At 34.0% G+C, this 24,144-nt stretch overlaps 2 protein-coding genes across 2 annotated transcripts; one reads left to right on the top strand and one right to left on the bottom strand.

Moving 5' to 3' along the window:
- Positions 1 to 2,813: 2,813 nt before the first annotated feature.
- Positions 2,814 to 9,762, top strand: LOC131802262 (sodium-independent sulfate anion transporter-like). The gene is made up of 5 exons (XM_059122185.1): positions 2,814 to 3,425; positions 7,744 to 8,533; positions 8,663 to 8,965; positions 9,030 to 9,175; positions 9,239 to 9,762. The coding sequence occupies exons 1-5, from the start codon at positions 3,087 to 3,089 to the stop codon at positions 9,611 to 9,613; spliced, it is 1,953 nt and encodes a 650-aa protein (XP_058978168.1). The 5' UTR covers positions 2,814 to 3,086; the 3' UTR covers positions 9,614 to 9,762.
- A 1,794-nt stretch (positions 9,763 to 11,556) lies between these two features.
- On the bottom strand, positions 11,557 to 20,596 carry LOC131802263 (sodium-independent sulfate anion transporter-like). Its single transcript, XM_059122193.1, has 6 exons — positions 20,025 to 20,596; positions 14,933 to 14,988; positions 14,144 to 14,871; positions 13,779 to 14,081; positions 12,703 to 12,848; positions 11,557 to 12,638 (listed from the first exon to the last, which is right to left on the bottom strand). The coding sequence occupies exons 1-6, from the start codon at positions 20,367 to 20,369 to the stop codon at positions 12,291 to 12,293; spliced, it is 1,926 nt and encodes a 641-aa protein (XP_058978176.1). The 5' UTR covers positions 20,370 to 20,596; the 3' UTR covers positions 11,557 to 12,290.
- Positions 20,597 to 24,144: the final 3,548 nt, after the last annotated feature.

Genomic DNA, 24,144 nt, shown 5'->3' with positions numbered 1-24,144 from the left:
GAAGTGTACATTTTGTAATATTTTTTCACTTTTTAACACAGGTTGAGGTTATTATATACAAATTGCAATTATCGTCCGAAAGGACACGAAATCTCGCATGAAGTTAGAGTTTAGGACAGCCGATTGAATGGACCACTACTTTTTTGTGAAAAAATACCAACATTTATATTCTAATGAAACGCTGAAAATAACTTACAGGTGATATCCAAAATACACAAAAAGGCGAATTTCTGGCTTTTTATGCTGATTTCGTTGACGAACATAGCCAAATATCGTAGACAAGTCTGAGTCTAAATTTGGAGATACAGAGGGACCTTTTGCTTTTGGAGATGATCGAAAAATATTTAGGGGTTCAAATGAACCAAAAACAGAAAAAAATTCTGATCACACAATTGAAGCCAATCGACACGCCTGAGAAGAGAGTTAAGGACAGAAAAGAATTCTTGCATTTTGGATTATCATTGGATTATATTTAGCTGTAAAATGGACCAAAACAACTAACAGCACGACGGAGTGCGTTACTAAGGGTAATATCTGGGCAGTGCTCCGTGATATAATTTCAAAAGCGAAATCTTCCAAAATGGATTTGGACATACAGGGGCTTCTAACATATTGTAGTGTTGTAGGGTATCACATGATCGGCCCCGCACGATTATAGCCTCTTGCTTACTTGTTTTACATAGTTTTCAATTCGATAATAATAAACAAAATTAATAAAACCAATAAAGAAAGTTCAAAAGTCGTACGGGACACTACACCACTATTTTCCAAAAGGAATTAATATATGGTATATCCCAATCTTAATCAATTTGAACTAAATTTGACAGAGGCATTTATGGCTCTCGATTTGATAACAAAAAAGCTATCCCATATGAGCTGATATTATACTTTTGGTGCACATCAAAAGAGTAAGAGATATGTTGGCAGCTATATCTACGTCCAAATCTCAACCGATCTCGATATAATTTGGCAAAGGTATTTCTGAGCTCTCTCAGATATCTGGCATCAAATAAATAGAATCCGTTATAACCAAATCTTAAAAATATCGAATATAGTTACCGTTACCGTTTGTGGTCCATACGAAGACGCATGGGCAATTTTCTGTCATAGGTTGCAGTACACATTTCGAAGTGCAAATCACTGAAATCATAAAAATACCGAATATAGTAAGGTACCGTTATATACACGAAGACATGGGCATGAATATGCAATTTTCTGTCATAGGCCATATCGAACTAAAATCATAAAAATACCGAATATAGGGAGATACCGTCAGATAGGGGCTATGCAAAGACCTGGACCTGCATAGCCACTTTTCCGTCACAGACTGTAGTACCAATTACGAACAATTATTACGAGATTTGAAACGATTTCGGTGAACAATGAAAAATCAAAATATAAAAGTCATCAAAATACCGAATATAGGGAGGTACAGTTATATGGCGGCTTTAATTAAACGTGGACCCTTTGGGGGAGGTACCACAAGGAGTGAATCGATATATCTTTACTGCAGATCTCGTGTTTTTGTAGAAATATTGGGAAGTACGAAATTTGAAGAAAAGTAGGACTCTGATTTCACATTTTATAATAGTTATTATTGTTCAAAATGTTGACCCGCTGTGGGGGAGGTATTAGAAGGAGTGGGCCGACCTTTGTTGAAAAGGTACCAGGAGGTGTGTGCCGGTTTATCCCATTTTCACACCCTATTTTGTAATGGTTAAAATATTGGTATGTGTGAAATTAAAAGATAATCTGATTTATGTTTCGCATTTAACGAACGTTTTAGATATTCCAAATTTTGATCCTTTGTGGGAAAGGTATTCAAAAATGGGTCCGATATATCACATCTTCGTATCAGATCTTCTTTGGGTAGAAATATTGTAATTTCGCGTTTTATGAGATTTATGGATAATCAAAATTTTGAACCTTTACGGGGGAGGTACCAGAAGAAGTGGTATGCCATACTCCATCTTTACACCAAATTTTGTAATGGTAAAAATATTGGTATGTGTGAAATTTGAATCTGCAGTATATTTCACATTTTATGAGCGTTTTAGATATTCCAAATTTGGACCCTTTGTGGGGGGGTGTACTAGAAGGAGTAGTTCGATCTTGTCCATTCTCGCACCCGATCTTGTGGTAATGCAAATATTACGAATTGCAAATTTGAACAAAGTAAGATTATCCGTTCTCTTCCTATGCGGTAAATTATTTTCTATGAAAATGTTGAAATTTTGTGGGGGAGGTTCCAGAAGGAGTGGACCGATTTTGCCCATCTCCGAACTCGATCTAAGTTTGACAAAAATATTACGATGCACTAAGTTTGGACTAAATCGGATACTTCCTTCGAGACTTATCGTGCGCACCACCCAGACAGACGGACGCACGGACGGATATTGCTAAAACGACTCCAAATGTCCTAAAACAGATTTGATCCAAAGTTACCTAGGGTCTAAAGCCGTTATTTCGACTAGGCACATTTTGGCCGTATCAAATAACATATACTCTCTTTAGTCATATGGCTGAGGTTATAAAAATGTCTATGTGCGAAGAATCGCTGAATATATAGCATTAATATATATATGTGGAACAAAATAATTCAGAATCTTCATTTCAGGTATCGTAGCATAACATACTTCCGTAAAATTTCTCCCACTGTGTAGGCGCTTTAATAATTTCTGTCGAAAAATTCGCACCTATATTAAGAGATAATCAAATTTATTTGAAGCAATATTAAATAACTATCACCCATAATGCATTGGGATGAAATATAACGATTTGGCGTCAAAATAAAACAAAAAAATATTCACCCATTTGCACGTTCATAGAAATATTCCACAGCAATAACAGAAACAACTTGACAATACAACCGGTTAACATCCAATAATTTCTCTTTGAATATCCAAAACTTAAAAAAGACTATCCAGCTTTATTGTATTCTCAGTCTTAGTTTGAATTTCGTCGGGTTGATATGTGCCGGAGAAAAAGACTGGCCACCGTAGCGTTAAATTTTTAAATTTATTTTGCAATTTTTTTGTCATTAAATATTTATTAGCAATAAAAAAAACAAACTAAAACAGCAAATCATGAATACCGGACATCTAGATAATGCCATCGATTTCAACAATGTTATGATGACCGATCATCAAACCGTGCATCACAGCAGACAATCTCTGGCGGATTTCTCCAATTCCCCCCACAATGAATCACAGCGAGAACTTTTAACCAATTCTAAAGAGTGTCGCATGTTTCTAGACAAAGTTTTTAGCGGAAAGAATTTGAAACGTCACATGCCGATATTTCAGTGGCTACCGGTTTATAACAAAGCAGACTTTATCGGTGACTTAATAGCCGGTATAACAGTTTCGCTTGCTGCCATACCTTTGGCACTGGCTTTTGCCGGCATTGCGGGTCTACCAACAGAGGTAAATCAAACAAACAAACCAAGAATCGTTGATGGATTAGTGGATTAGCACGCTTTCTTCACGAATTTATGTAAATTTTCAGTGAAGCCAAAACAAAATCGGACGCAGTAATTTGTGTATTTCCCCTAAAAGGGTCTTTAACATACACACATTGAATTGATATATTCAAACAAAAAGCGTGTTATGTGTTAAGTGATTTAAATACCCAACAATGTGGCGAATAAATAAACAAAAACAAAACTTGTTTTATGTTTATATTGCAAAACTATTGAGCAGAGATTGGTATTTCAATAATAAGTGATGGTGAAATATGAAAATAATATGGAAGATATGCATGCATTGGTGTAAAAGAGGATCTCTTAATAAACTGTCAAGTCAGTGTTTTAAAAGTGTATTGGTATAAAGAACGTTTTGAAGAATAAAAGTTAAGAAATTTCCAGCGATATTTTATAAGCGAAACGCAGGAAATAATATAGTAATTAATTATAATTTTTAAAATATTTTATAAAGAATAACACCGCTTTGGGTTAAAAAATAAAAAAAAAACTTCTACTATGATTTTCAAATTGCTGACCCTTTATGGACCCTCGGATTTTATAACCGTTTTGGTTATTAACAACTTTTGCCCTTTGTGGCTGAGTTACCAGAAGGAATGGTCCGATATCCACCATGTTCAGATTTTGTGTTGATGGAAATATTGAGATGAGCCAAGTCTGAATGGAATTGGATGTTAAGTTCGCGATCTTCGTGGACATTCAAAATTATGACCCTTTGTGGGGGAAGTACCAGAAGGAGTTGACGGATATGTCCCATCTTCACAAAAGATCTCGTGTTTATAGAAATAATGGGATGTGTGAAATATGAAGAGCACCAGATGCTTATTTCGCGTTTTATGGCCCATTGTGGGGAAGGTACCAGAAGGAATAGTCCGATCTCTTTCGCTTTTATGACAGATTCTGTGTTGATAGGAATATTCAGAAGTGGCAAGTATAAATGGAATTGGATGTGAATTTCGCGTTTTATGAGCTTACTGGATATTCAAAATTTAGACCTTTTGTGGCGGAGGTGCAAGAAGGAATGGACCCATATTATCCACCTTAGCAACATATCTTGAGTTTATAAAATTATTGGGATGTGTGAAATTTGAAGACAAACGAACTCTTATATCATATTTTATAAGGGTTGTAATCATTCAAAATTTTGACCATTTGTGGGGGAGGTACTTGATGGAGTTGACCGATATTGTCCATTTTGGCACCTGAACTAGCACTGTCGCAAATATTAGCATTTGCAAAGTTTGAGCAAAATCGGGTTATCATTTTTCTCTTTGTGCAGAAAATATATATTTTGAAAATTTCGACCTTTTGTGAGGGAGGTACCAGATGGATTAGGCCGATATATTCCATCTTAACACCAGACCTTGGGTTAATAAAATATTATAATGTCTATAAAAATATTATAATTCTGACTCTTACATCACATTTTATAAGAGTTGTAATTATGATGTGTGAAATTTAAAGACAATCGGACTCTTACATCACATTTTATAAGGGTTGTAATTATTCAAAATGTTGACCCTTTGTGGGGGAGGTACTTGATAGAGTGGACCGATATTGTCCATTTTCGCATCTGACCTAGAACTGACATAAATATTAGTATTTGCAAAGTTGGAGCAAAATCGGATTATCCTTTCTCTTTCTGTGCAGAGAATATTTTTTTTTTTTTTTTAAATTTCGATCTTTTGTGGGGGAGGTACCGATATTACCCATCTCCGAACTCGATCTAAATTTGACAAAAATATTACGATGTACCAAGTTTGGACCAAATTGGATACTCCCTTCGAGAATTATCGTGAACACCAGCCAGCCAGACGGACGGACATCGCTAAATCGACTTCAGATGGATTTGGTCCAAACAGACCAAGGATCTAGAACTGTTATTTCGACTAGGCACGTTTTGACCGTGTCAAATGATATATACCCTCTCTATCCATATGGCTGAGGGTTTAATAATATAGTGGAATATTTTGAATCACCACGATCCCGTTTTTAGCCAGATTTTGAAAAAAAATCGAAAATATCCTTTTGGTGACTCGCTAAATAGTTAAAATTTCCTACCAAAATATTCCGAAGACACAATATACATAAAATCAACAGATTCCAATGAATATTAATCCACGAATTAAAAAAAATGGAAGAGGAAAGTTCCCCTACTCAGATTACTTTTCAAATTTACCCTACTTCCATAATCGACAGGGATTTTCCTGGAATTTTTGGAAAATTTTTCTTGCAATTATTCAAAGTAAAAATGGGAATATATAAAGCGCTTATTTGGCTGGCTTTTTCGGAAATGAACAAAGGAGCCCAGGGGCAAAATCGAACTAGGTCAACCTAAAACTCCTCTGTTCAAAAGATAGGACAAGACAGAGTAAAATATGGCAACCCTGTGAAAAATACCTCTGTTGTTATGATATCGTAACAACATAGTTACCAATGTTAAGCAATTTAAAGCGCTAAGGCAGTATGCAATTATTTGGGAAGGTATATGGAATAGAATTTTGAAACTAATATTTTGGATTATCCAAACTTTTATTTGTCATTCTTATATATAATTGTGTTTTTTATATTAACATGCCTTTGTCATGAACTGTTATTCAAGGTAGTATAGCCACAAACCATTTGCTCAGAATGCATTTTGTCTAGTCTTTACCATTTTAGGTCCTTGCTCTGTTCCTCTACGAAGAAGCCTGCCGATGACTTAAGCCAGCCAAATAAGCGCCTAACAAAGACATAGAAGTGTAAAGATAGGACAAGACAGAGTCAAGATATGGTAACCCTGTGAAAATACCTCTGTTGTTACGATATCATAACAACATAATTACAAATGTTAACTGATTTAAACCGCCAAAACAATGTGCAAATTTTCGGAAAGGTCCATGGAATATAATTTTGAAACCAAAATTTTGGATTTTTCAAATTTTTATTTGATATCCGTTTCTGTAATAGTGGTTTTTATATTAACATGTCTCTTCCATGAGCTGTTACTCTATGTATTGTAGACACAAACCATTTGCTCAAAATGCATTTTGTCTAGTCTTTACCATTTTAGGTCTTTGCGCCTTATGTATTCTCACCTTAATGCGATGACAAATTACACATTGCGCATTTTCAATCATATTATCAATGTGTCAAAAAGCGCTTTTCCATTCCCCATTAATAGACGTTTTCTTCTCATGTCAAAAGGATATAGACAGGAAACCCGAAAAAATACAAGCAAATGACCAGCTATAAATAATATAAAATATCAATAAATAATTTTCTAATAACTTTCAAAGAAAGGTTATTTAGGGTCAAATTAATGACAAACTTAATATATCATCCATTCAATGATGCTAATCATTTTATAAATATATTACAACGTTACCTAAAATTCGACGTTGCGTATACAAATATTCAACTTCCCCACTATGGTAAAATGTTTTATAAGTACGCCTTACCCAAATATGGCAGGTCCATATCTATAAATCTATCCACTAATAAAGTTTGTAAAAATTGATTATTTTCAAACTTCACGTTCACTTCAATTTATTATTTGTTTCTATTTTCAACACGCAAACCAATGGAATGATAGGACAAGACAGTGTCAAGATATGGTAACCCTGGGAAAATGCCTCTGTTGTTACGATATCATAACAACATAGTTACCAATGTTAACTGATTTAAACCGCTAACGTAATATGCAAATTTTTGGACAGTCCCATAGAATGAATTTTTGAGACTAAAATTTTGGATTTTTCAAATTTTTATTTGTTATCCGTTTCTGTAATTGTGGTTTTTATATTAACATGTCCTTGCCATGAACTGTTAATCTATGTATTGTAGACACAAACCATTTGCTTAAAATGCATTTTGTCCAGTCTTTACCATTTTAGGTCTTTGATGGAATTTTTCACTTGTCAATGTTGAAATTGTTCAACTTGGAAATTTCGTACGCCCGATGTATTTGGACATCTTACATATAAATAAATGTGTTTTACTTGTGTGGTGAATAAAGTCGAATTGTTGTCGATTATAAAAAATGTATTTATTTTCAATTTCGATTAGTCCTAATAGGTTGAAAGAAGTTCGTGAAAATTTACAATAATGGAATTTAACTTTTAATTCAAGGTCTTTTTTCTTAATGACAGTTGGTATTTTTCAGTTACAGTTCACCCTAGACTATGACAACATATGTTACAATTTTTAATATGTGGATATGATACCCTTTTTTACAATTCTTCCTCTTCAAATCATATCAAAATTTATTATACAAAATTTAGTTTGCTCTTTACAGTTCCTTTATGGGCAACATCATCTATACGATTTTTGGATCATGCAAAGACAACATTGTTGGATCAACAGCCATAGCATCGTTGCTGACACTACAAGTATGCCACGGTAATTGGCAAAAATCGATACTGTTTACCCTACTCTCAGGACTTATAGAACTTATCATGGGCTTGACTCGCATGGGCTTTATTATTGATTTTGTTTCGGGTCCAGTAAATGCGGGATTTACCAGTGCCGTGGCTCTCATAATATTCACATCACAAATCAAGAATATTTTGGTGGTTAAAGCCAATGGAAATTCATTTCTACAAAATTGGATATCTATCATTAAGGATATACATAACTTTCGTACCAGTGATACCATATTGGGTATTGGAAGCATCATAGTGCTGGTAATATTGAGATATATTGGAAATATCAAACTGAAGGCAAAAGAAAATGACGATCTCTCGAGAATACAAAAAATTGGCAATACTATATTTTGGTTTTTGGGTGTATCGCGTAATGCTCTCTTGGTATTTGTTACCGCCACCATTGTGGGTTATTTGGAACATATGGGAAAAAGTTATGTCCAATTGACTGGTTATATTCCATCAGGATTTCCACCAGTAGAATTTCCCGCTTTGTCAATTGTGAATGGCAACGGTAGTTATGTTAGTGAAACTGAACTGGAGGAAAATACGCAAAGCTTTTGGATGTTGTTACAGGAATTCGGAAGTGGTTTAGTGGTTATACCATTGATATCGTTATTGGAAACAATTGCCGTTTGTCGGACATTTGGTAAGTTAGCAAAACGATACCATTTATTTATTTATACGTGAATTTTTATATATGTATGTATTTATCTATTTAAACAATAATTTATTTATGTTTTATTCATTTATATAATTATTATTTTTCTGTATTTAGCCAATGGAAAACCTGTGGATACAAATCAAGAATTAATTAGTTTAGGATTGGCAAACATAACCAATTCGTTTGTAAGGGGCTATCGTATCAATGGAGGCTTGGCCCGGGGTTCGGTAAATACAGCCAGTGGTGGAAGAACCCAATTTGTAAATGTCTATGTCAGCGTTATCGTTATACTAGCCTTACTATACTTGGCCGAATATTTCTATTATATACCAAAGGCAACATTAGCAGCCATAATCATAGCAGCTGTACTGTTTCAATTGCAATATCAAACTATAAAACCAATGTGGCGTAGTAAAAGTAAGTACTTACCAATTATATTCCGAATTGCATGTAATTCAATGGATTATATAATGTCTTCTAGAATCTGATCTTTTCATTGGTCTACTGGCTTTTGCGGCATGTTTGGTGGGTCCCTTGAGTGTTGGTGTGTTTGTTGCAATCACCATCAATATTTTGTATATTTTATACCAATCGGCCAGACCTGAAATAAATGTGGATTTGGTTAAGGTACTACCCTTTCATGATCTCAACATTTACATACCTTAATAATTATTTACTTTTCCATAGCAGACATCTTCGGGCAAACAGTTTTTGAAAATCACCCCCGATCGTTGTTTAATATTTCCCTCCGTGGAATTTGTACGCAACAAAATTGTAAAATCGGGTCAAAAATACACAATTCCCGTGGTATTCGATTGCACTTTCATCTATGCTGCCGATTTCACCACCGCCAAGGCAATTGAATTAATAATTCAAGACTTTAATTCGAGAAATCAAAAATTGATATTTTTTAATTTACGCCCTCGCCTTCTGAAGGTGTTTAAAACGTTGAAATCACCATTTATAATGTGTTACTCGTTGAATTGTATTGAAAAACTGTTGGACGATCAATCGAATGGAACGTTTGCGAATGGTGTTAGCGTTCATGAAGTCACCGAACTGTAAAGGTATATGGGTAAAAACTCAACATGTGTGCCTAAAAGTATGCTATAGTATTAGTAAATTATTAGTTAAATCAAGAAGCTCTCAGTGAAACGCTTAACAGTTATGTACATTGTGAAATATTTATTTAAATAAATAACATTAATGTTAAATGATTTCATTCAAAAGAAAATAATAAACCCATAATCAAAAAAAAAAAAAAATATTATATCCAATCTCACAATCCAGATTGATTATTTTTCTTCTTTAAAATTCTTTTTGGACTACAGAAAGTGGATAAAATGCAGTAATTGTTCTGGATTACCCTGCAACAACGCAGTCTCTAGTGGGCCCTCCTTTTCGTTGTCTTCGTCAGCTTCAATGTCTAGGTCGTCGTCCGTTTAGGAATTCCAACTCCTGATTATACTTCTATTTTTACTTTAATATCAATCATGATGTGACTGCTGCTTTTTTACTCGTTCGTATTTTGAATATTGTAATTCTAAATACGAAATACGAACGAGTAAAAAAGCAGCTATGTTCGCCCATCACTTGGAAGGAACTTGAACATTTTCAAAAAAAAGTTCCGAAAACTACCACTTAATTTAAAACCGTTATATGGGGACTATACGAAGACGTGGACCTGCTTACGAAATTTTCTATCATAGACTGTAGTATCCATTGCGAACTTTAAATACGAAATTTGTTGCAATTCCGGTGAATAATGTTGCTATAATCAAGAAAATACCGACTATCGGGAGGTACCGTTATATGGGGGCTATACGAAGACGTGGATACAAATTTTTTAACCATAGGTTGTAGTACCTATTAATATCTCCAAATACGAAATTTGAAACGATTCCGGTAAATAATGTCGCTAAAATCATCAAAATATCGACTATAGGGAGGTACCGCCACAAATGTGGCAAATAAGAAAAATAAAATCCTTTAAAAAGTCTGTTAAAATCATTAAAATACCGAATATAGGGAAGTACCATTATATACCATTATATACGAAGACGTGAACCTGCACAGAAACTTTTCTTCAAATACCAAATTTGAAGCAATTCCGGTAAATAAGTCTCTAAAATCATCAAAATACCGAAAATCGGGAGGTACCGCTATATGGGGGCTATACGAAAGCGTGGATCTACATGACCCATTTTCAATACCAAAAGTCTTGCAGACATAAAATATATTTGAGTCAAAATTTATCAACCTACTTCAATTCGTTCGGGAGCTAGAGTGATTTCCACATACGGATATACGGATGGACATCTCTAAATCGACATAGAATTGTATGTTTATCAAAAATATATATACTTTGTGGGTCTAAAATGTATATTTCGAGGTGTTACAAACGAAATGATAAACTTTATGTACACTCCAAACTATGGTGGAGAATATAATAAAAAGCACAAAGTTATCAAGTCGCTACCCGACAGAGCTTGAAATGAAGACAAGGATAACTTGTTGACCTCTTTTAACGTAATGGATCTGTGACTGATACAACATATTTTTACACAAAAAAAAAAAACATTTTTTAGATTTATCAGAATACCACTCCAAAAACTAAAACTTATATCATCAGTGGACCACCAACACGAGGAGATGAAGCTTATTCCTGTATATCACCATTATGAAATACTTTCGTTGTTTCTGCCAAGGGTGTATAGAGGAAGAGGACCAAAGATTTAAAAAGTGGGTCTCTAGTTAAAAAAACCTATCAGACAGATCGGAATGCAGACCACCAATGCAGTAGGAATAAAATTCTCGGAATCCAACCCCATTTATTACCGATCGAAAACATCCTTAAACTATTTTAACTGTGGTTTACTGACCTTTGTAAAAAATATGTCTAGACAATATGTCAGGAGTTGGAGCCAATTCAGATTTTGAGAAATAACAGGTCAATATAAACTACTACAATAAAAATCTACATACAAAAATAATAACACAACACAAAATCATGTTTTCTACTTTTATTTCTACCTAAATTTAATTAAATACAAAAATATCAATAGTGATGCATTTTGGGAATGTATATAAAACTATACAACAACAATAATAAAATAATAATACTCATTTTACTACAATAAAATACGTTACGGGGTTATTGTTGTCAAAAAAAAAAAGATACAAAGCAAATCATTCAACACTATACAAAAACTAATTACATATAATTATTTAATTATTTTAGTATCACATACAAAACTAGGTAAGTATGTACTTATTCTACTAATACACGTATCTAAGTACTTAAGGAATGCGTTACATTCACGAGTGTGCACAACAAATTATTTTGATATGCAAAATTAAACTTATTAGGAAGAGATATGATTTACTTAACGAAATAAATACTAAATTAATGGTTTTGTACAATACAAGTAAACAATAAAAGATAACTATAATAATTGTTGGCACTGTTAAAAAGTTCAACTAATGAGATTAAATCTTTAGCATTTTATCAAATAACAAAAAATCCACTAAGATTTTCCACAAGAGGTTGTTAAATTCTATTTAGATTTTCACATTCCACTACCTGGTATCTGCAATATTTATATTGGTATTATATATTATAACTATCGATACGATTCCTTAAAGATACCAGCATTTAAAATAGCGAAAGAATGTTCTTCGTAATTAAGTACAATTTTTATGAAAATATACCTGTCTTACAATTATCATTTTGCCATTAATTTCACAGTTTCGATGTATTTTCTTCCTCTTTTCCGGACAATCTCATTTCCAATGTGTTCATATCGTAAATAACCTGCAGATTGTTATTAATGCCCTCGAAAACTTGAGCAACTCGTTGCTGCAGATTGAAAAAGTATAATTTTTGTTGGCGATTTTCAAAATCATCAATCATTGATGAGACAACTTTCGCTGCAGTAAAATCAGCACCATATATGTGGGTACAATCAATGACCACGGGTAAAGTGGATTTACGCCCCTGTTTGGTAATAACATTGCGTACAAATTCCACAGAGGGGAATATCAAACAGCGATCGGGTGTTAGCATTAGGTATTTAATGTCGTTGGAAGTCTGTAATGTAGAGTAACATTTAATAGAAGTTCTAGGTATTTAACCATTTTGTTGTAATACTTACGCATAAAGTTTCCACACGCAATTTGGGACGAGCAGCATGATACAGAATGAATACAATATTGATGCCAATGCCAACAAGAATACCCAATTGCAAAGGCAAAACCAAACATGCGACGAATGTAGCCAAACCGGGAATTAAATCGGATTCTGGAATTGGAAAAACAAAATTAATTCATCTGTTGTAATTCTAAAAATGTTTACAGCTTATTTGCTCAAAATAAGACAACGGATTGCCAATTCTTAAACTTTTTTTATTTTTTAATTTTGTTGGAAAATAAGTCAATGATCGTAATACTAAATAGTGTACCCCTATTGAAAACTTTTTGCAGTAAGATTTATAATCTTCTTTAAAGCTTACATTAAATCTTTTAAAAAATTGCCCAAACTACAGGGTGAAATGAAAAAACTGCAACCAACTTCAGACTGCTGTCATTTCTAAACCATTCTTCCGACAGCTGTAAAATTATTATTATTATTATTATTGGTGAGAATTTTCCAGAAAAATAGTTATTTTTTATATTTGGCTGGAGACCACAAGAGACTATCGCTAGAGCAGTCCAGCATTTAAATGTGAATAAATCTTTTGTGTCTCGTACCATCGCTCGTTACCGTGATACTGGTAACGTAGCCTGACGTCAAGGAAGTGGACGGAAGAAATGGTTCGAAAAGTAAAGAAGCGACTTGATGGAAACCCGAGTCGGAGTGGCCGAAAAATGGCTCGTGAGCTGAACATATCGCAATATTCCATTCGGCAAATGTTGAAAAATGAGCTCGGGGTAAAGCCACTGAAATTCCAAAAAGTTCAAGAACTTACACCGCAGCAGAAAGAAAATAGACTCAAAAGGGCTAAAGAGTTGCTTCGCTTGGCCGAAAGTGGTGAACTACCGAATTTGGTTTTCTGCGATGAGAGAACAAAATATCTAAAGGTAAACACATTCTCTTATTAATTTAAATAAAACTCTACTCTACTAGGATTTTTATGCAACCAAACCTGTTATCAGAAACAAAAAGTTTTAAAAACGGTCCGCGTTATAGAATATTAAAAAACTGAATATCAAATTGTAAAAAAAAACTTACTTTTGCTTCTCCACATGGGTTTGACAACACGATATTGGATCATGAAAATAACAGCAGCCATAATGACAGCGGCCAAAGCAGCTTTGGGAATATAATAGAAAGCGGGTGTCAAATACAACAAGGCCACAATGACAATGAGACCGGTATAAATGTTCGACATTTGAGTGCGGACGCCACTGGAATTCAAGACAGCACCACGGGCAATGCCACCATTACCACGGAAACCTTGGGCAAATGAATTGGCCACATTGCAAACACCGACGGCAATGAGTTCCTGGGTGGCATCACAAGGTTTGCCATTAGCTGGAATTAATATGATACAGAAAATTAGTTCCAATAGCGTAAAATATTTGTTTTCAACTTACCGAAAGCCTGCACAACAGCCATATTTTCGAGCAAAGAAATCAATGGCACCACAATCAATCCTGAACCCAAACTGCTAACCATCTGGCCAAAACTCTCATGTATTTCAATGGGTTCACCACTTGTACCATTTGTTAAGGTGGTCATTGAAAATGGTGGCACACTGAATTTGGGCAAACCTTGTGGTACATAACCAACCATACGGAATATATCAATACCGGAACTTAAGAGGTAATAACCAATGGCTGAGGTGACAATAATAAGGACAGCATTTCTCGATGTACCGACTACCCAAAATAGGCCGGACCAAAATTTCTGACAAAATGACTTTTCACTGCTTTCCTTGGGACCAAAACTCGTACTGGCCATTGCACGCATTGTCAACAGGACAATAATACAGGCCACACCCAATCCCGCATCATTCCAACTAATGTTATGTAAATCACTGAACACCGATATCCACATGTCGACAAAGGTGTCACCTTTCGTATTGACACCCAAAAGATCCTTGAGTTGTGATGTGAAAATAATCAAAGAACCGGCACTTGTAAATCCAGCACTGACTGGGCCCGATACAAAGTCGATAAGGAAACCGAGGCGAAATATGCCCATTGCAATTTCTATGAGGCCCGTTAGGAATGTAAGTAGCACAGCTTTTTGCCATACCCCATGAGCGGTTTGAAAGGTTAAGAGAGCCGAAATGGCGGTTGGACCAACCGGAACATCTTTGCTGTAAAGTAAAAGAGTGTAATTTAATTTTTAATGAGAATGGTGAAAATAAAACCCTTTACCTTGAACCCAACAGAATGTAAATGAAACAACCCATAAAACAGCCATATAAACCATACTGAAAAAATAATGGAAAAATGAATTAACTTTATGAGAACTTATGTGGCATTTTATTACTGTTATTGTTTTGGGTTGTAAGATGATCGGATATGTCCTACCCTAAACCTAAGTGATACCCCACACAACCAAATATGCGATATAAGCGTTTTACTTCCTTAGGACTTTCCATGGCAAACAATCGTTTTCGAAAAATTATACGTCTTTTTAGATAATTTTGGCAAAAACTACATAGCTCCAGTTGTTCTAAAATTATTTTGAACGCCTTAAGATGAAACTACCCACTGCTCTGTTCCAGAACCTGCAAGAATCTACTAGTTTTGCAATTTTTTTCGATATCATAGAGGGAAAATGGGTAATTGTAGTTAAAACTTTAACGTTATTGCAGTTCTAGAACAGACTAGCTATGCTAGCTTATGTTGTATTTTTGAAATATAAAATGAAATATTCAGCATTCTTCAAATTTTAGACTAAAGCTTTTTTGAATAAATTAAAATCACACTTGTTTTCCGGTTTTATACACACATTCAAATATTCCCTTGATACCCCAATGTGAATATTCTTGATCAGCACAAAATTATAATCCCTTTTGTTGAACTCAAGATAAAGTCCTCGATAACTTGGTAAAAATGACATTAAGTGTTTTCAGAATGAAGAATCTCTTTTTTCAAATGTTTTCAATAAAGGACTTCTATATAATGGTACCATTGGAATTGAAGTAAATGTTTCGAAAGCTTTAGACTCATTTCCGACCAGGAAATCTCATTTATCTGAGTCATATCTATTGTTCCGTAAACATTCAGGTTATTTTCTCAATTATTAAATTAATTTTCTGCTTTACTTTTGTCATCAAAATTAATTTGTGTAACTCAATTGTTTTTATATTCTACAACACGATGTGCGGGTAAAATAAACCATAACTTGTATGTCAAAAAATACGAAAATTTCCGACGAAATCACAAATACATTTGACTATGGCAGTGATGCTGATAGCCAAAATAGGTACAATATATATGTGAAAGAAATAGATTTCAGTTATTTTACTTATATGACAAAAACCGCCGATTTTCACAATTCTCATCAATTCAGAATGGTCTCTTGCCAGAAATGGATAAAATCTATGAAAATCCCGTAAAAATATGACAATAAAAATTATATATTTTTTGTTACATTTTTTTCATTTCTGGTCATATTTTTTATCACATGCAATTTGAATTGAAGGTATTCTAAAGTTTTTCTACACCCCGCAACGCTATGTGTTGAGGATGTTATATAAAGGTTGCAGTTATCGTCCGATCCTCACGAAATTCTGCATGGTGGTAGGGTTAGGGTCAGAATTAAAGCCTATTGTTTTTGAAGATGAATATTTAGGGGTTAAAATGGACCAAAAAAAAAATAAATTTTCCCGATTTTACAGTCGCTCCACAGGTCACAATTGAAAACCAATCGACACGGAATTTTGCATGAGAATAGAGTTAAAGACAGAAAAGAAGTTCAGCATTTCGGATGACCATTGAGTTATATTTAACTGTAAAATCTACCAAAATTTTCTGTGAAATTGTTTTGAATTGTTTGAACCTAAAAACATGACGGAGTGCGTAAATATTGGCCAAATTCTCCTAGTCAAAAACCTAAGGGTAAAATCTGAGCAGGGCTCTATGACATTATTTTAAAAACGAATCCTTCCAAAATGGATTCGGACATAAGGGGGCTTCCAACAAATAGTAATGTAGTAAGGTATCACATGGTCGGCTCGCACGACTATAGCCTTTGTTTATTTGTTATTGTTACAATTTAATTTTGATGAAAAACAAGATATTATCAAAAACAAATTATGTATGTTGTTCTTGATTTTAAGATAAATTGTTTTATGTCAGATACATAAGGGAAGGTATATTTTTATGACCGAAAAAAATATATTTTTTAAACTAATAAAGATAACAATTAGCAACGTTCGTACACATATTTTGACAAGTCTTTTTTAGCATTAAAAACCTAATCTAAATTGAAGCGAAATTTAATTTAAAGCCATCTGAAAACGAAAAGCTTAGCAAAAAATTAATCTAATCATTGATATTGATATTAAAAAAACTAAATATCCATAAAAATTATTGGAAAATTTAAATTATGTTTAAATCATCAAGTAACAAGGTACGGTATTGGAAAGCCAGGGTTCCACGTTTGATTCCTACATAATAAATTACAAATTATGATGCTAAAGTATGTCATTTTGCCATGGTTGTACCCAAGCTAAATTGAAGCGAATTTAAATTCAAAACCTTCTGAAAAAATGTGAGACTTCAGTTCATCGGATATTTAAAATCCTAAATATCCGTAAAAATGATCGGAAAAATTAAGCATCAAGTTACAAGGTACGGTAATCGAAAGCCAGGGTTCCACGTTAGATTTCTACATAGTAAATTACAAATTATGCTGGCAAAGTAGGTCATTTTTGCTTGGATGTGTTCTGGCTCCTATGGCATACATCTTTGAGGATTTAAAAAAGTAAGAATAAACAAAACTTTCTAGAGAAGTACAAAATCTGAAATAAACTTCGCATATTTTCTGCAACTTTCAGATATGACATTCAGTCTGATGTTTTTGATTGCGACCAAAACGTTATCCACTTAATTTGTCGATCTTACAATCGAAATTGCAATACAAATGTACTGCATTCGGATTCTCTATGTCCGTCCGTCTATTGATATCAAGCAATCTTTCGATCGAACTAAAATGAAAAGTGCACATGCGTCTTTTTCTGAAATTAATTCAAGTTCGAGGATGGACTTGCTTTTTCCGTATTTTCTGATAGGTGCCATAAAAGTATGAAATAAATTTGCCAAAGCAAATTGTGGTTATTCGGTTGGTTTGACGAAATTAAATGAAATTGCCCGCAATTTATATTTTTTACTCTTAATGGGAACTTAACTCTTACAGGATATGTTTCGATATAGCCTTTATATAAGGATACCACTATAATTTAGATATTTTAAAAGGATTGACCACAATTGCGAACCGAACGCAGAACAAAAGTTAAATCTATTGAAAATGTCACATCTCAAAATTCCTAAAAATCTTCTATTTTAATTTCAAAGCCAGTTAGCAAAAGCTATAGGGGCCGACTATGTGATACCCTACCACACTACAATTCAGAAGGTTTCGCTTTTGAAATTATGTTAAGGAGCTCTGCCTATATATTACCCTTAGCATTTTGACCAGGGATATTTGCGCACTCTGTCGCGCCAGTTTAAAGCTAAATATAATCCAATGGTCATCCAAAATGGTAGAATGCTTTCTTGTCCTTAACTCTCTTCTCAGGCGTCGATTGACTTCAATTGTCAGATCAGGATTTTTTTTCTATTTTTGGTTCATTTGAACCGCTAAATATTTTGCGATCATCTCCAAAAGCAAGAGGTCCCTTCGTATCTCCAAACTTAGACTCATCTGTATGGTCTGCTTGTCTACGATATTTTGCTATATTCGTCAACAATATCGGCATTAAAGAGCCAGAAGTTCGCGTTTTGTGTATTTCGGATATCGCCTGTAAGTAATGCTGGTATTTTTTTTTTCACACAAAAGTAGTGGTCCATTCTACCCGCTGCCCTAAACTCAAACTTCATGCGAGATTTCGTGTCCTTTCATTTCTATTTATGACCTTTATAACGGCTCCAAAATCAGGAACATTTTAGTTGTTGGTCCATTTCAACTCCTAAATATATTACGGTCATCTCTGAAAACACGTGAGGATAGGACGATAATTGAAATCTGTATATAATATCCCCAACCTGTGTTGTAAGGTGAAAAAATATTACAAAATATACACTTCAATATCATTGATAAAAAATTAAAAAATCGAATGCTATAATAAATATGAAAAAAAAAAATAAAAAAAAATATCAGAAAATAATACAAAATCTATATTTACATCATTATTGTCATTTTTTTATGCGATTTGTTTCGATTTTATTCTTTTATGCCAAGAGGGCACTCTGAATTGACAAAATTAGTCAAAATCGGCCCAGCCATTCTTGAGATATAAGGTTTCTAGCCAACATCCCCTTCTTTTGTATATATGCACATTGTATATATTTCGCTATATACATCCGATATATTTACTATCGGCAGCTACTTAACAGTCGGAATTGATCTTTTCGTCTATTTGTGATTTCGCCGGGATTAAACGTTATGGTCAATTTCACTAGGCTTCTATTCTGGCTCTAGCTCCACCTCCATTCTAAATTTCCTGAAAATCGGGCCATAATTGCGACCTGTAGAGTGATTACAAATTAACATCGACAGACGGACGGACGGACATACATAGCTAGATCGAGTCAGCTCGGCGAGATATATTTCGAGGTGTTACATAATTTTTGGCCCAATTAAACTTATACCAGAAGGAGATGATCCCTTTCGCGCCTGACTCAAGCCCATTGCAAATACTGCATTATGCGGACACACCACATCGAATATTCAAATGCTTTCCTTCACCCTTAACCCCAAATTTTATGTGCGCTTGGTATGGATGTTATGTTTAAAAATATTAGCCCTTTATGGAAAGTTCCAGGGATATGACCCATTTTAGTAGATAGGCTAAGTCCTGAAAATATTGCGACTTGGATAATTTCAAAATAATCGAAAACTTTTACCGCTTTTGATGTGAAACCTAAATATATTTTTATTTTTTACACTTTATCCTCACATTAGATCTAATGTTGGTGGGGAATTGTTTTTTTTCGCAATTATTTTTATTCTCTTTTGCATAACTTTTATAATACCTCTACAATAGCTAAAGTTATTCTTAAATGTGAATTAACTCAATAAAAAATTTACCATGTTTTTTATAATTTATTTAATATCCTAATTTTTTTGCTCCACAAGTCAATTTTCTAAAAATTGCTTTACCAATATACCATGATATACCATCACATGATCATGACATTTATTCCTATATAATTTCCTATGTCCTAAATCTTCTCTCCTTCAGTTTTTTCCTCATCTCGTTCCAATATTTTTGGTTTTTTTAATTTTTTCACTCACCTGTAAATCCAGACCAGCTATTCCAGCATAGGCCAAACCCTGTGGTATAACTGTCAGGCCGACGGTAATACCCGCCATAAGATCACCAACAAAATCCTCACGATTATATTTCGGTAGCCAGGTTAAAACGGGCAAACGTTTGTAAAGGGTTTTCTTGCGAAAAATGTTCGCCGATGTTTGTTTCATCCATTCGGTGGTCATGGTGCAGGCACTACGTTTATCGGCATTATCGTCGTCTTGAACTATGCAATCACGTGATGTATTGTAAATGGCATTCGGCGGTATATCCAAGGACACTTCGGAACCCGAACTGTTGTTACGCTGAGCAGGTTGATCCGAACGCATGGTTTCGTTTTAAATTACTTTCTTATTCTTCGTTTTGAATTTCGTATAAAACACTAAAATTATTTTTTTTTCAATAAAAATAAATTATTTGTTTTATTTAATATCTATCGCCATATATGTATGTAGAGTATTATTCTATCACAATTTTCATTAATTTATCCGCGGTCTTCTTTTTGTGTGATCTTGTCTTTTGCGAGTCAATAACGCGACTGTTACTTGAGATAACTGATCAACTTGCGAACTGTGTTCGTCTGATGGCAAGATGATCACTGCTCTCCAGTGTGGCAGAGGAAAAACGCAGCGCAACAGATAACAAGTCGGTATCGTTAGCATCAACAACTAAAATAATTGCCGGCATCATTCGGCTACGCGGCTGTCATCTTTTCCCAACGAAATGAGAGTTTGGTTTGCGGTTACTACGAATAACAACTGCAGAGACGTCAGCAGCAGCTGCTCTTGTTGACCAAATAAACAAACCGAACTACATAACAGTGATGATGTTCGGGATGTTGAATTTAATGTTCAACCAGAATTTTTAAGAAATCCCACAAATAATGTATTTTCCCCCAAGCAGAGATGAACCAGATGCCCACCAGATCAAATTGGACATGCCAAAGAAAATTAATTCAAAATTACAAATCTGTCCTTATTATGGGGGGATTTTTCCATTGCCTTTGTTTTAGTGATTTTCAAATTAAAACTATGAATCACATGGAAAATTGTGGTCCAAATCAACAAAAAAGTAATAAGAAGTTTTTTTTTTTCTTTCTATTTAGTGCTTGGCCAAAACCACAAAATGTGCCTCAAATAAAATAATTTCCTGATTTAAAAAGTCGAAAATAACTTTTATTCCTTAAACGATCGTTGACACTAAAATATTCAAAGAACTTATATACAATGTAAAAAAACAAAAGGGCGCTAGTAGCTACCAACTAGAAAGAGGAAGGAATACTGTCATATATAGCATGGAAATTGACATTTGTTATTTTCCATAATCCAGAATTGCACATTGGCGAATAATAGGCAGAAATACTTGATTAATAATATAAAATTAGGTAGTTTATGATACCCCGTAAAAATTTACTTTTTATACCTTAAGCCTTACTTGATTAATAATTGGAAATTAGGTAGAATATGATACCCCGTAAAAATTTACTTTTTATACCCTAAGCCTTACGGCTGCAATGACCATATATAATTTTTACGGTCAAAATGTTACGGGAATATCAGCCTTATGTAAGGTAAAAATGGACGGAATCGGTCACTCGTTCCAATATTTATTTTTCAGAGTGTCAAAATTCCGAATATGGCCAACTTCCTTTGACACCTACCCCATAAAAGATCAATATTATAAATAAATAAATCTCTCATTACCAGCGAACCAAGAAACGATGTTTCTTACACTTTGTGATCGCACAAGGACCGTTGGGCATATCGTTTCCTTCTAAATTCGGTAAGTGCAGGGTGAGATAAACAAACTGCAACAAAGTGAAACGCCATAATTTTTACATTTTTATACCCTACACCACAAGGTGGTCAGGGTATTATGTCTTTGTGCATTTGTTTGTAACGGGCAAAAGGGGAGAAACGAGATAGACCCATTCTGAGTCGATTTATGCATGTCCGTCCGTCTGTCCATGTATTTTTGTGAATAAAGTACAGTTCGCATTTATTACCCCATCCAGATGAAATTTTGTACAAATCATTTGTTTGGCCCAAGGACGAACCCTATTGAAATCGGAGATAATCGGTAAAAATTTAGATATAGCTCCCATATGTATCTTCGTCCGAATTGCCTTTTATTGTGCACCACACGTGTAATATTAGCCCGAATAGTATGGAATTTTACACATACAACCAAATTAGAACTATATATAGGCCTATATCGGTTCAGATATAGCTATAGCTCCAATATATATTGTTCATCCGATTTATTATTTTAGTCCTCCGCAGCCGTAATATGCACTCTGTGAAAACGAGATTTGAGGAAATATATCAAATACAGCTAAGAAATTCCTTTTGCTAAATTTTATCGAGATCGGTTCGGATTTGGATATATCTCCCACATATAACTTCGTCCGATTTAAATTTTATTGTGCACCAAACGTCTAATATTCGCCCAAATGGAATGTAATTTGGCACATACGACCGAATTGAGCCTAGAAGCTAGTATGCCAAATTTGTTGAAGATCGGTTCAGATATAGCTATAGCTCCAATATATATTGTTCATCCGATTTGTTATATTTGTTATCCACAGCCGTAATATGCACTCCGTAACAACGATATTCAGGCAAATATATGAAATACAGCTCAGAAATATCTTTACCAAATTTTATCAAGATCGGTTCTGATTTGGATATAGCTTCCATATATATCAAATGGGCAATACAAGTCCGAATTTAAAAGATACAAATGCTTCGGCATATTTAGTCTTTTGAACTTTAAATTATAATTATATATATGATTGAATTCTTCCATAAAAACTTTTAATTGTTATGTGGAGCTCTACTAAATTAGCAAAGTGGTATAGGGTATCATAAAGTCGGCCCCGCCGACTTTAAGACATTCTTTGCTGTTTTTTTTTTTTTTAATTTTATTGTATGAAAGCAAAAATGTCGGATATAGTCGAATGGAATGTTTCGATATGTTCAGCTCACGAGCCATTTTTCGGCCACTGCCACAGGATAAAGTCGCTTCTTTACTTTTCGAACCATATCTGCTGATGTTGCTGTTTTCCTCCGTCCACTTCTTTGACGTCGGGCTACGCTACCAGTATCACGGTAACGAGCGATGGTACGAGACACAAAAGATTTATTCACATTTAAATGCTGGAGTGCTCTAAGGATAGCCACTTGTGGTTTTCCAGCCAAATATAAAGAAATCACACTGTCACGCTTGAATTCTATGATGAATAATCTTTTTTTCGGAAAATTTGCACCAAAATGATTTTGTAAGCTTGTAAACAATATAATGAGCTGTTACTGGAATAATTTTAACAGCTGTCGGACGAGTGACTGAGACATGGCAGTAGTCTGAAGATGGTTGCAGTTTTTTCATCTCACCCTGTATGGTTCATTTCAAAAATATGTCATCCGTTGACACTATTCATCCAAAACTAAGTTTCCTTTCAGTTTTCGGCATCAATTTTTAACAAACAAACATTTTATCCAAAATGAGGGATAATTCTGTGTGGGCGTTTTTTTTTTTGGAAATCTATGTAGAAATGTTTTTAATATCTAAAGTAAATAAAGATGTTACGCCTTTGGCGACTCATAGTGAAATTTTAAGCTGAATATATTTGCCTTTGACGTTAGCTCCCTAAAATGATGTTTTCCGAATAGATAAATTTTTATGAAATCTCTAGTAAGATTTTGGGTTTTGGCATATTCTGTTAGCTGTAATACATTTTTTGACGAATAATTTTGTGGAGTATTTTGATCTGATATGATCAAATTTTAATGGTATTTTTGAACGGTTTTAAGAAACTAACTCTTTATTTACTCGATTGAGGGTTAATTTTTTTGAAAGAATATTCTCCGAATTTTTGCAAGTCATATTGCCGAAAACACTATATACCTAATAGTAAAGATTTCAAAGAATTTTCAGTCGGTTGTTTTAAAAAAAGGAAAAATGGGTGGAACTTCCCTCTTTTATTACCCCGCGATTAACTGTTTTGATTTGATAAAATACGCCAAATAATGTGCCTCCGTTACTACATTAAGGGGTTTTTAAAGTTATACTTCTACAAAAACAACTCTTCTTATATGTTTCTTT

Source organism: Musca domestica, unplaced genomic scaffold, assembly GCF_030504385.1.
Source record: "Musca domestica strain aabys unplaced genomic scaffold, Musca_domestica.polishedcontigs.V.1.1 1, whole genome shotgun sequence".
Taxonomy (NCBI): Eukaryota; Metazoa; Arthropoda; class Insecta; order Diptera; family Muscidae; genus Musca; species Musca domestica.
Note: the sequence above shows the minus strand (reverse complement) of the source record. Positions and strands in the feature narration are given on the sequence as shown.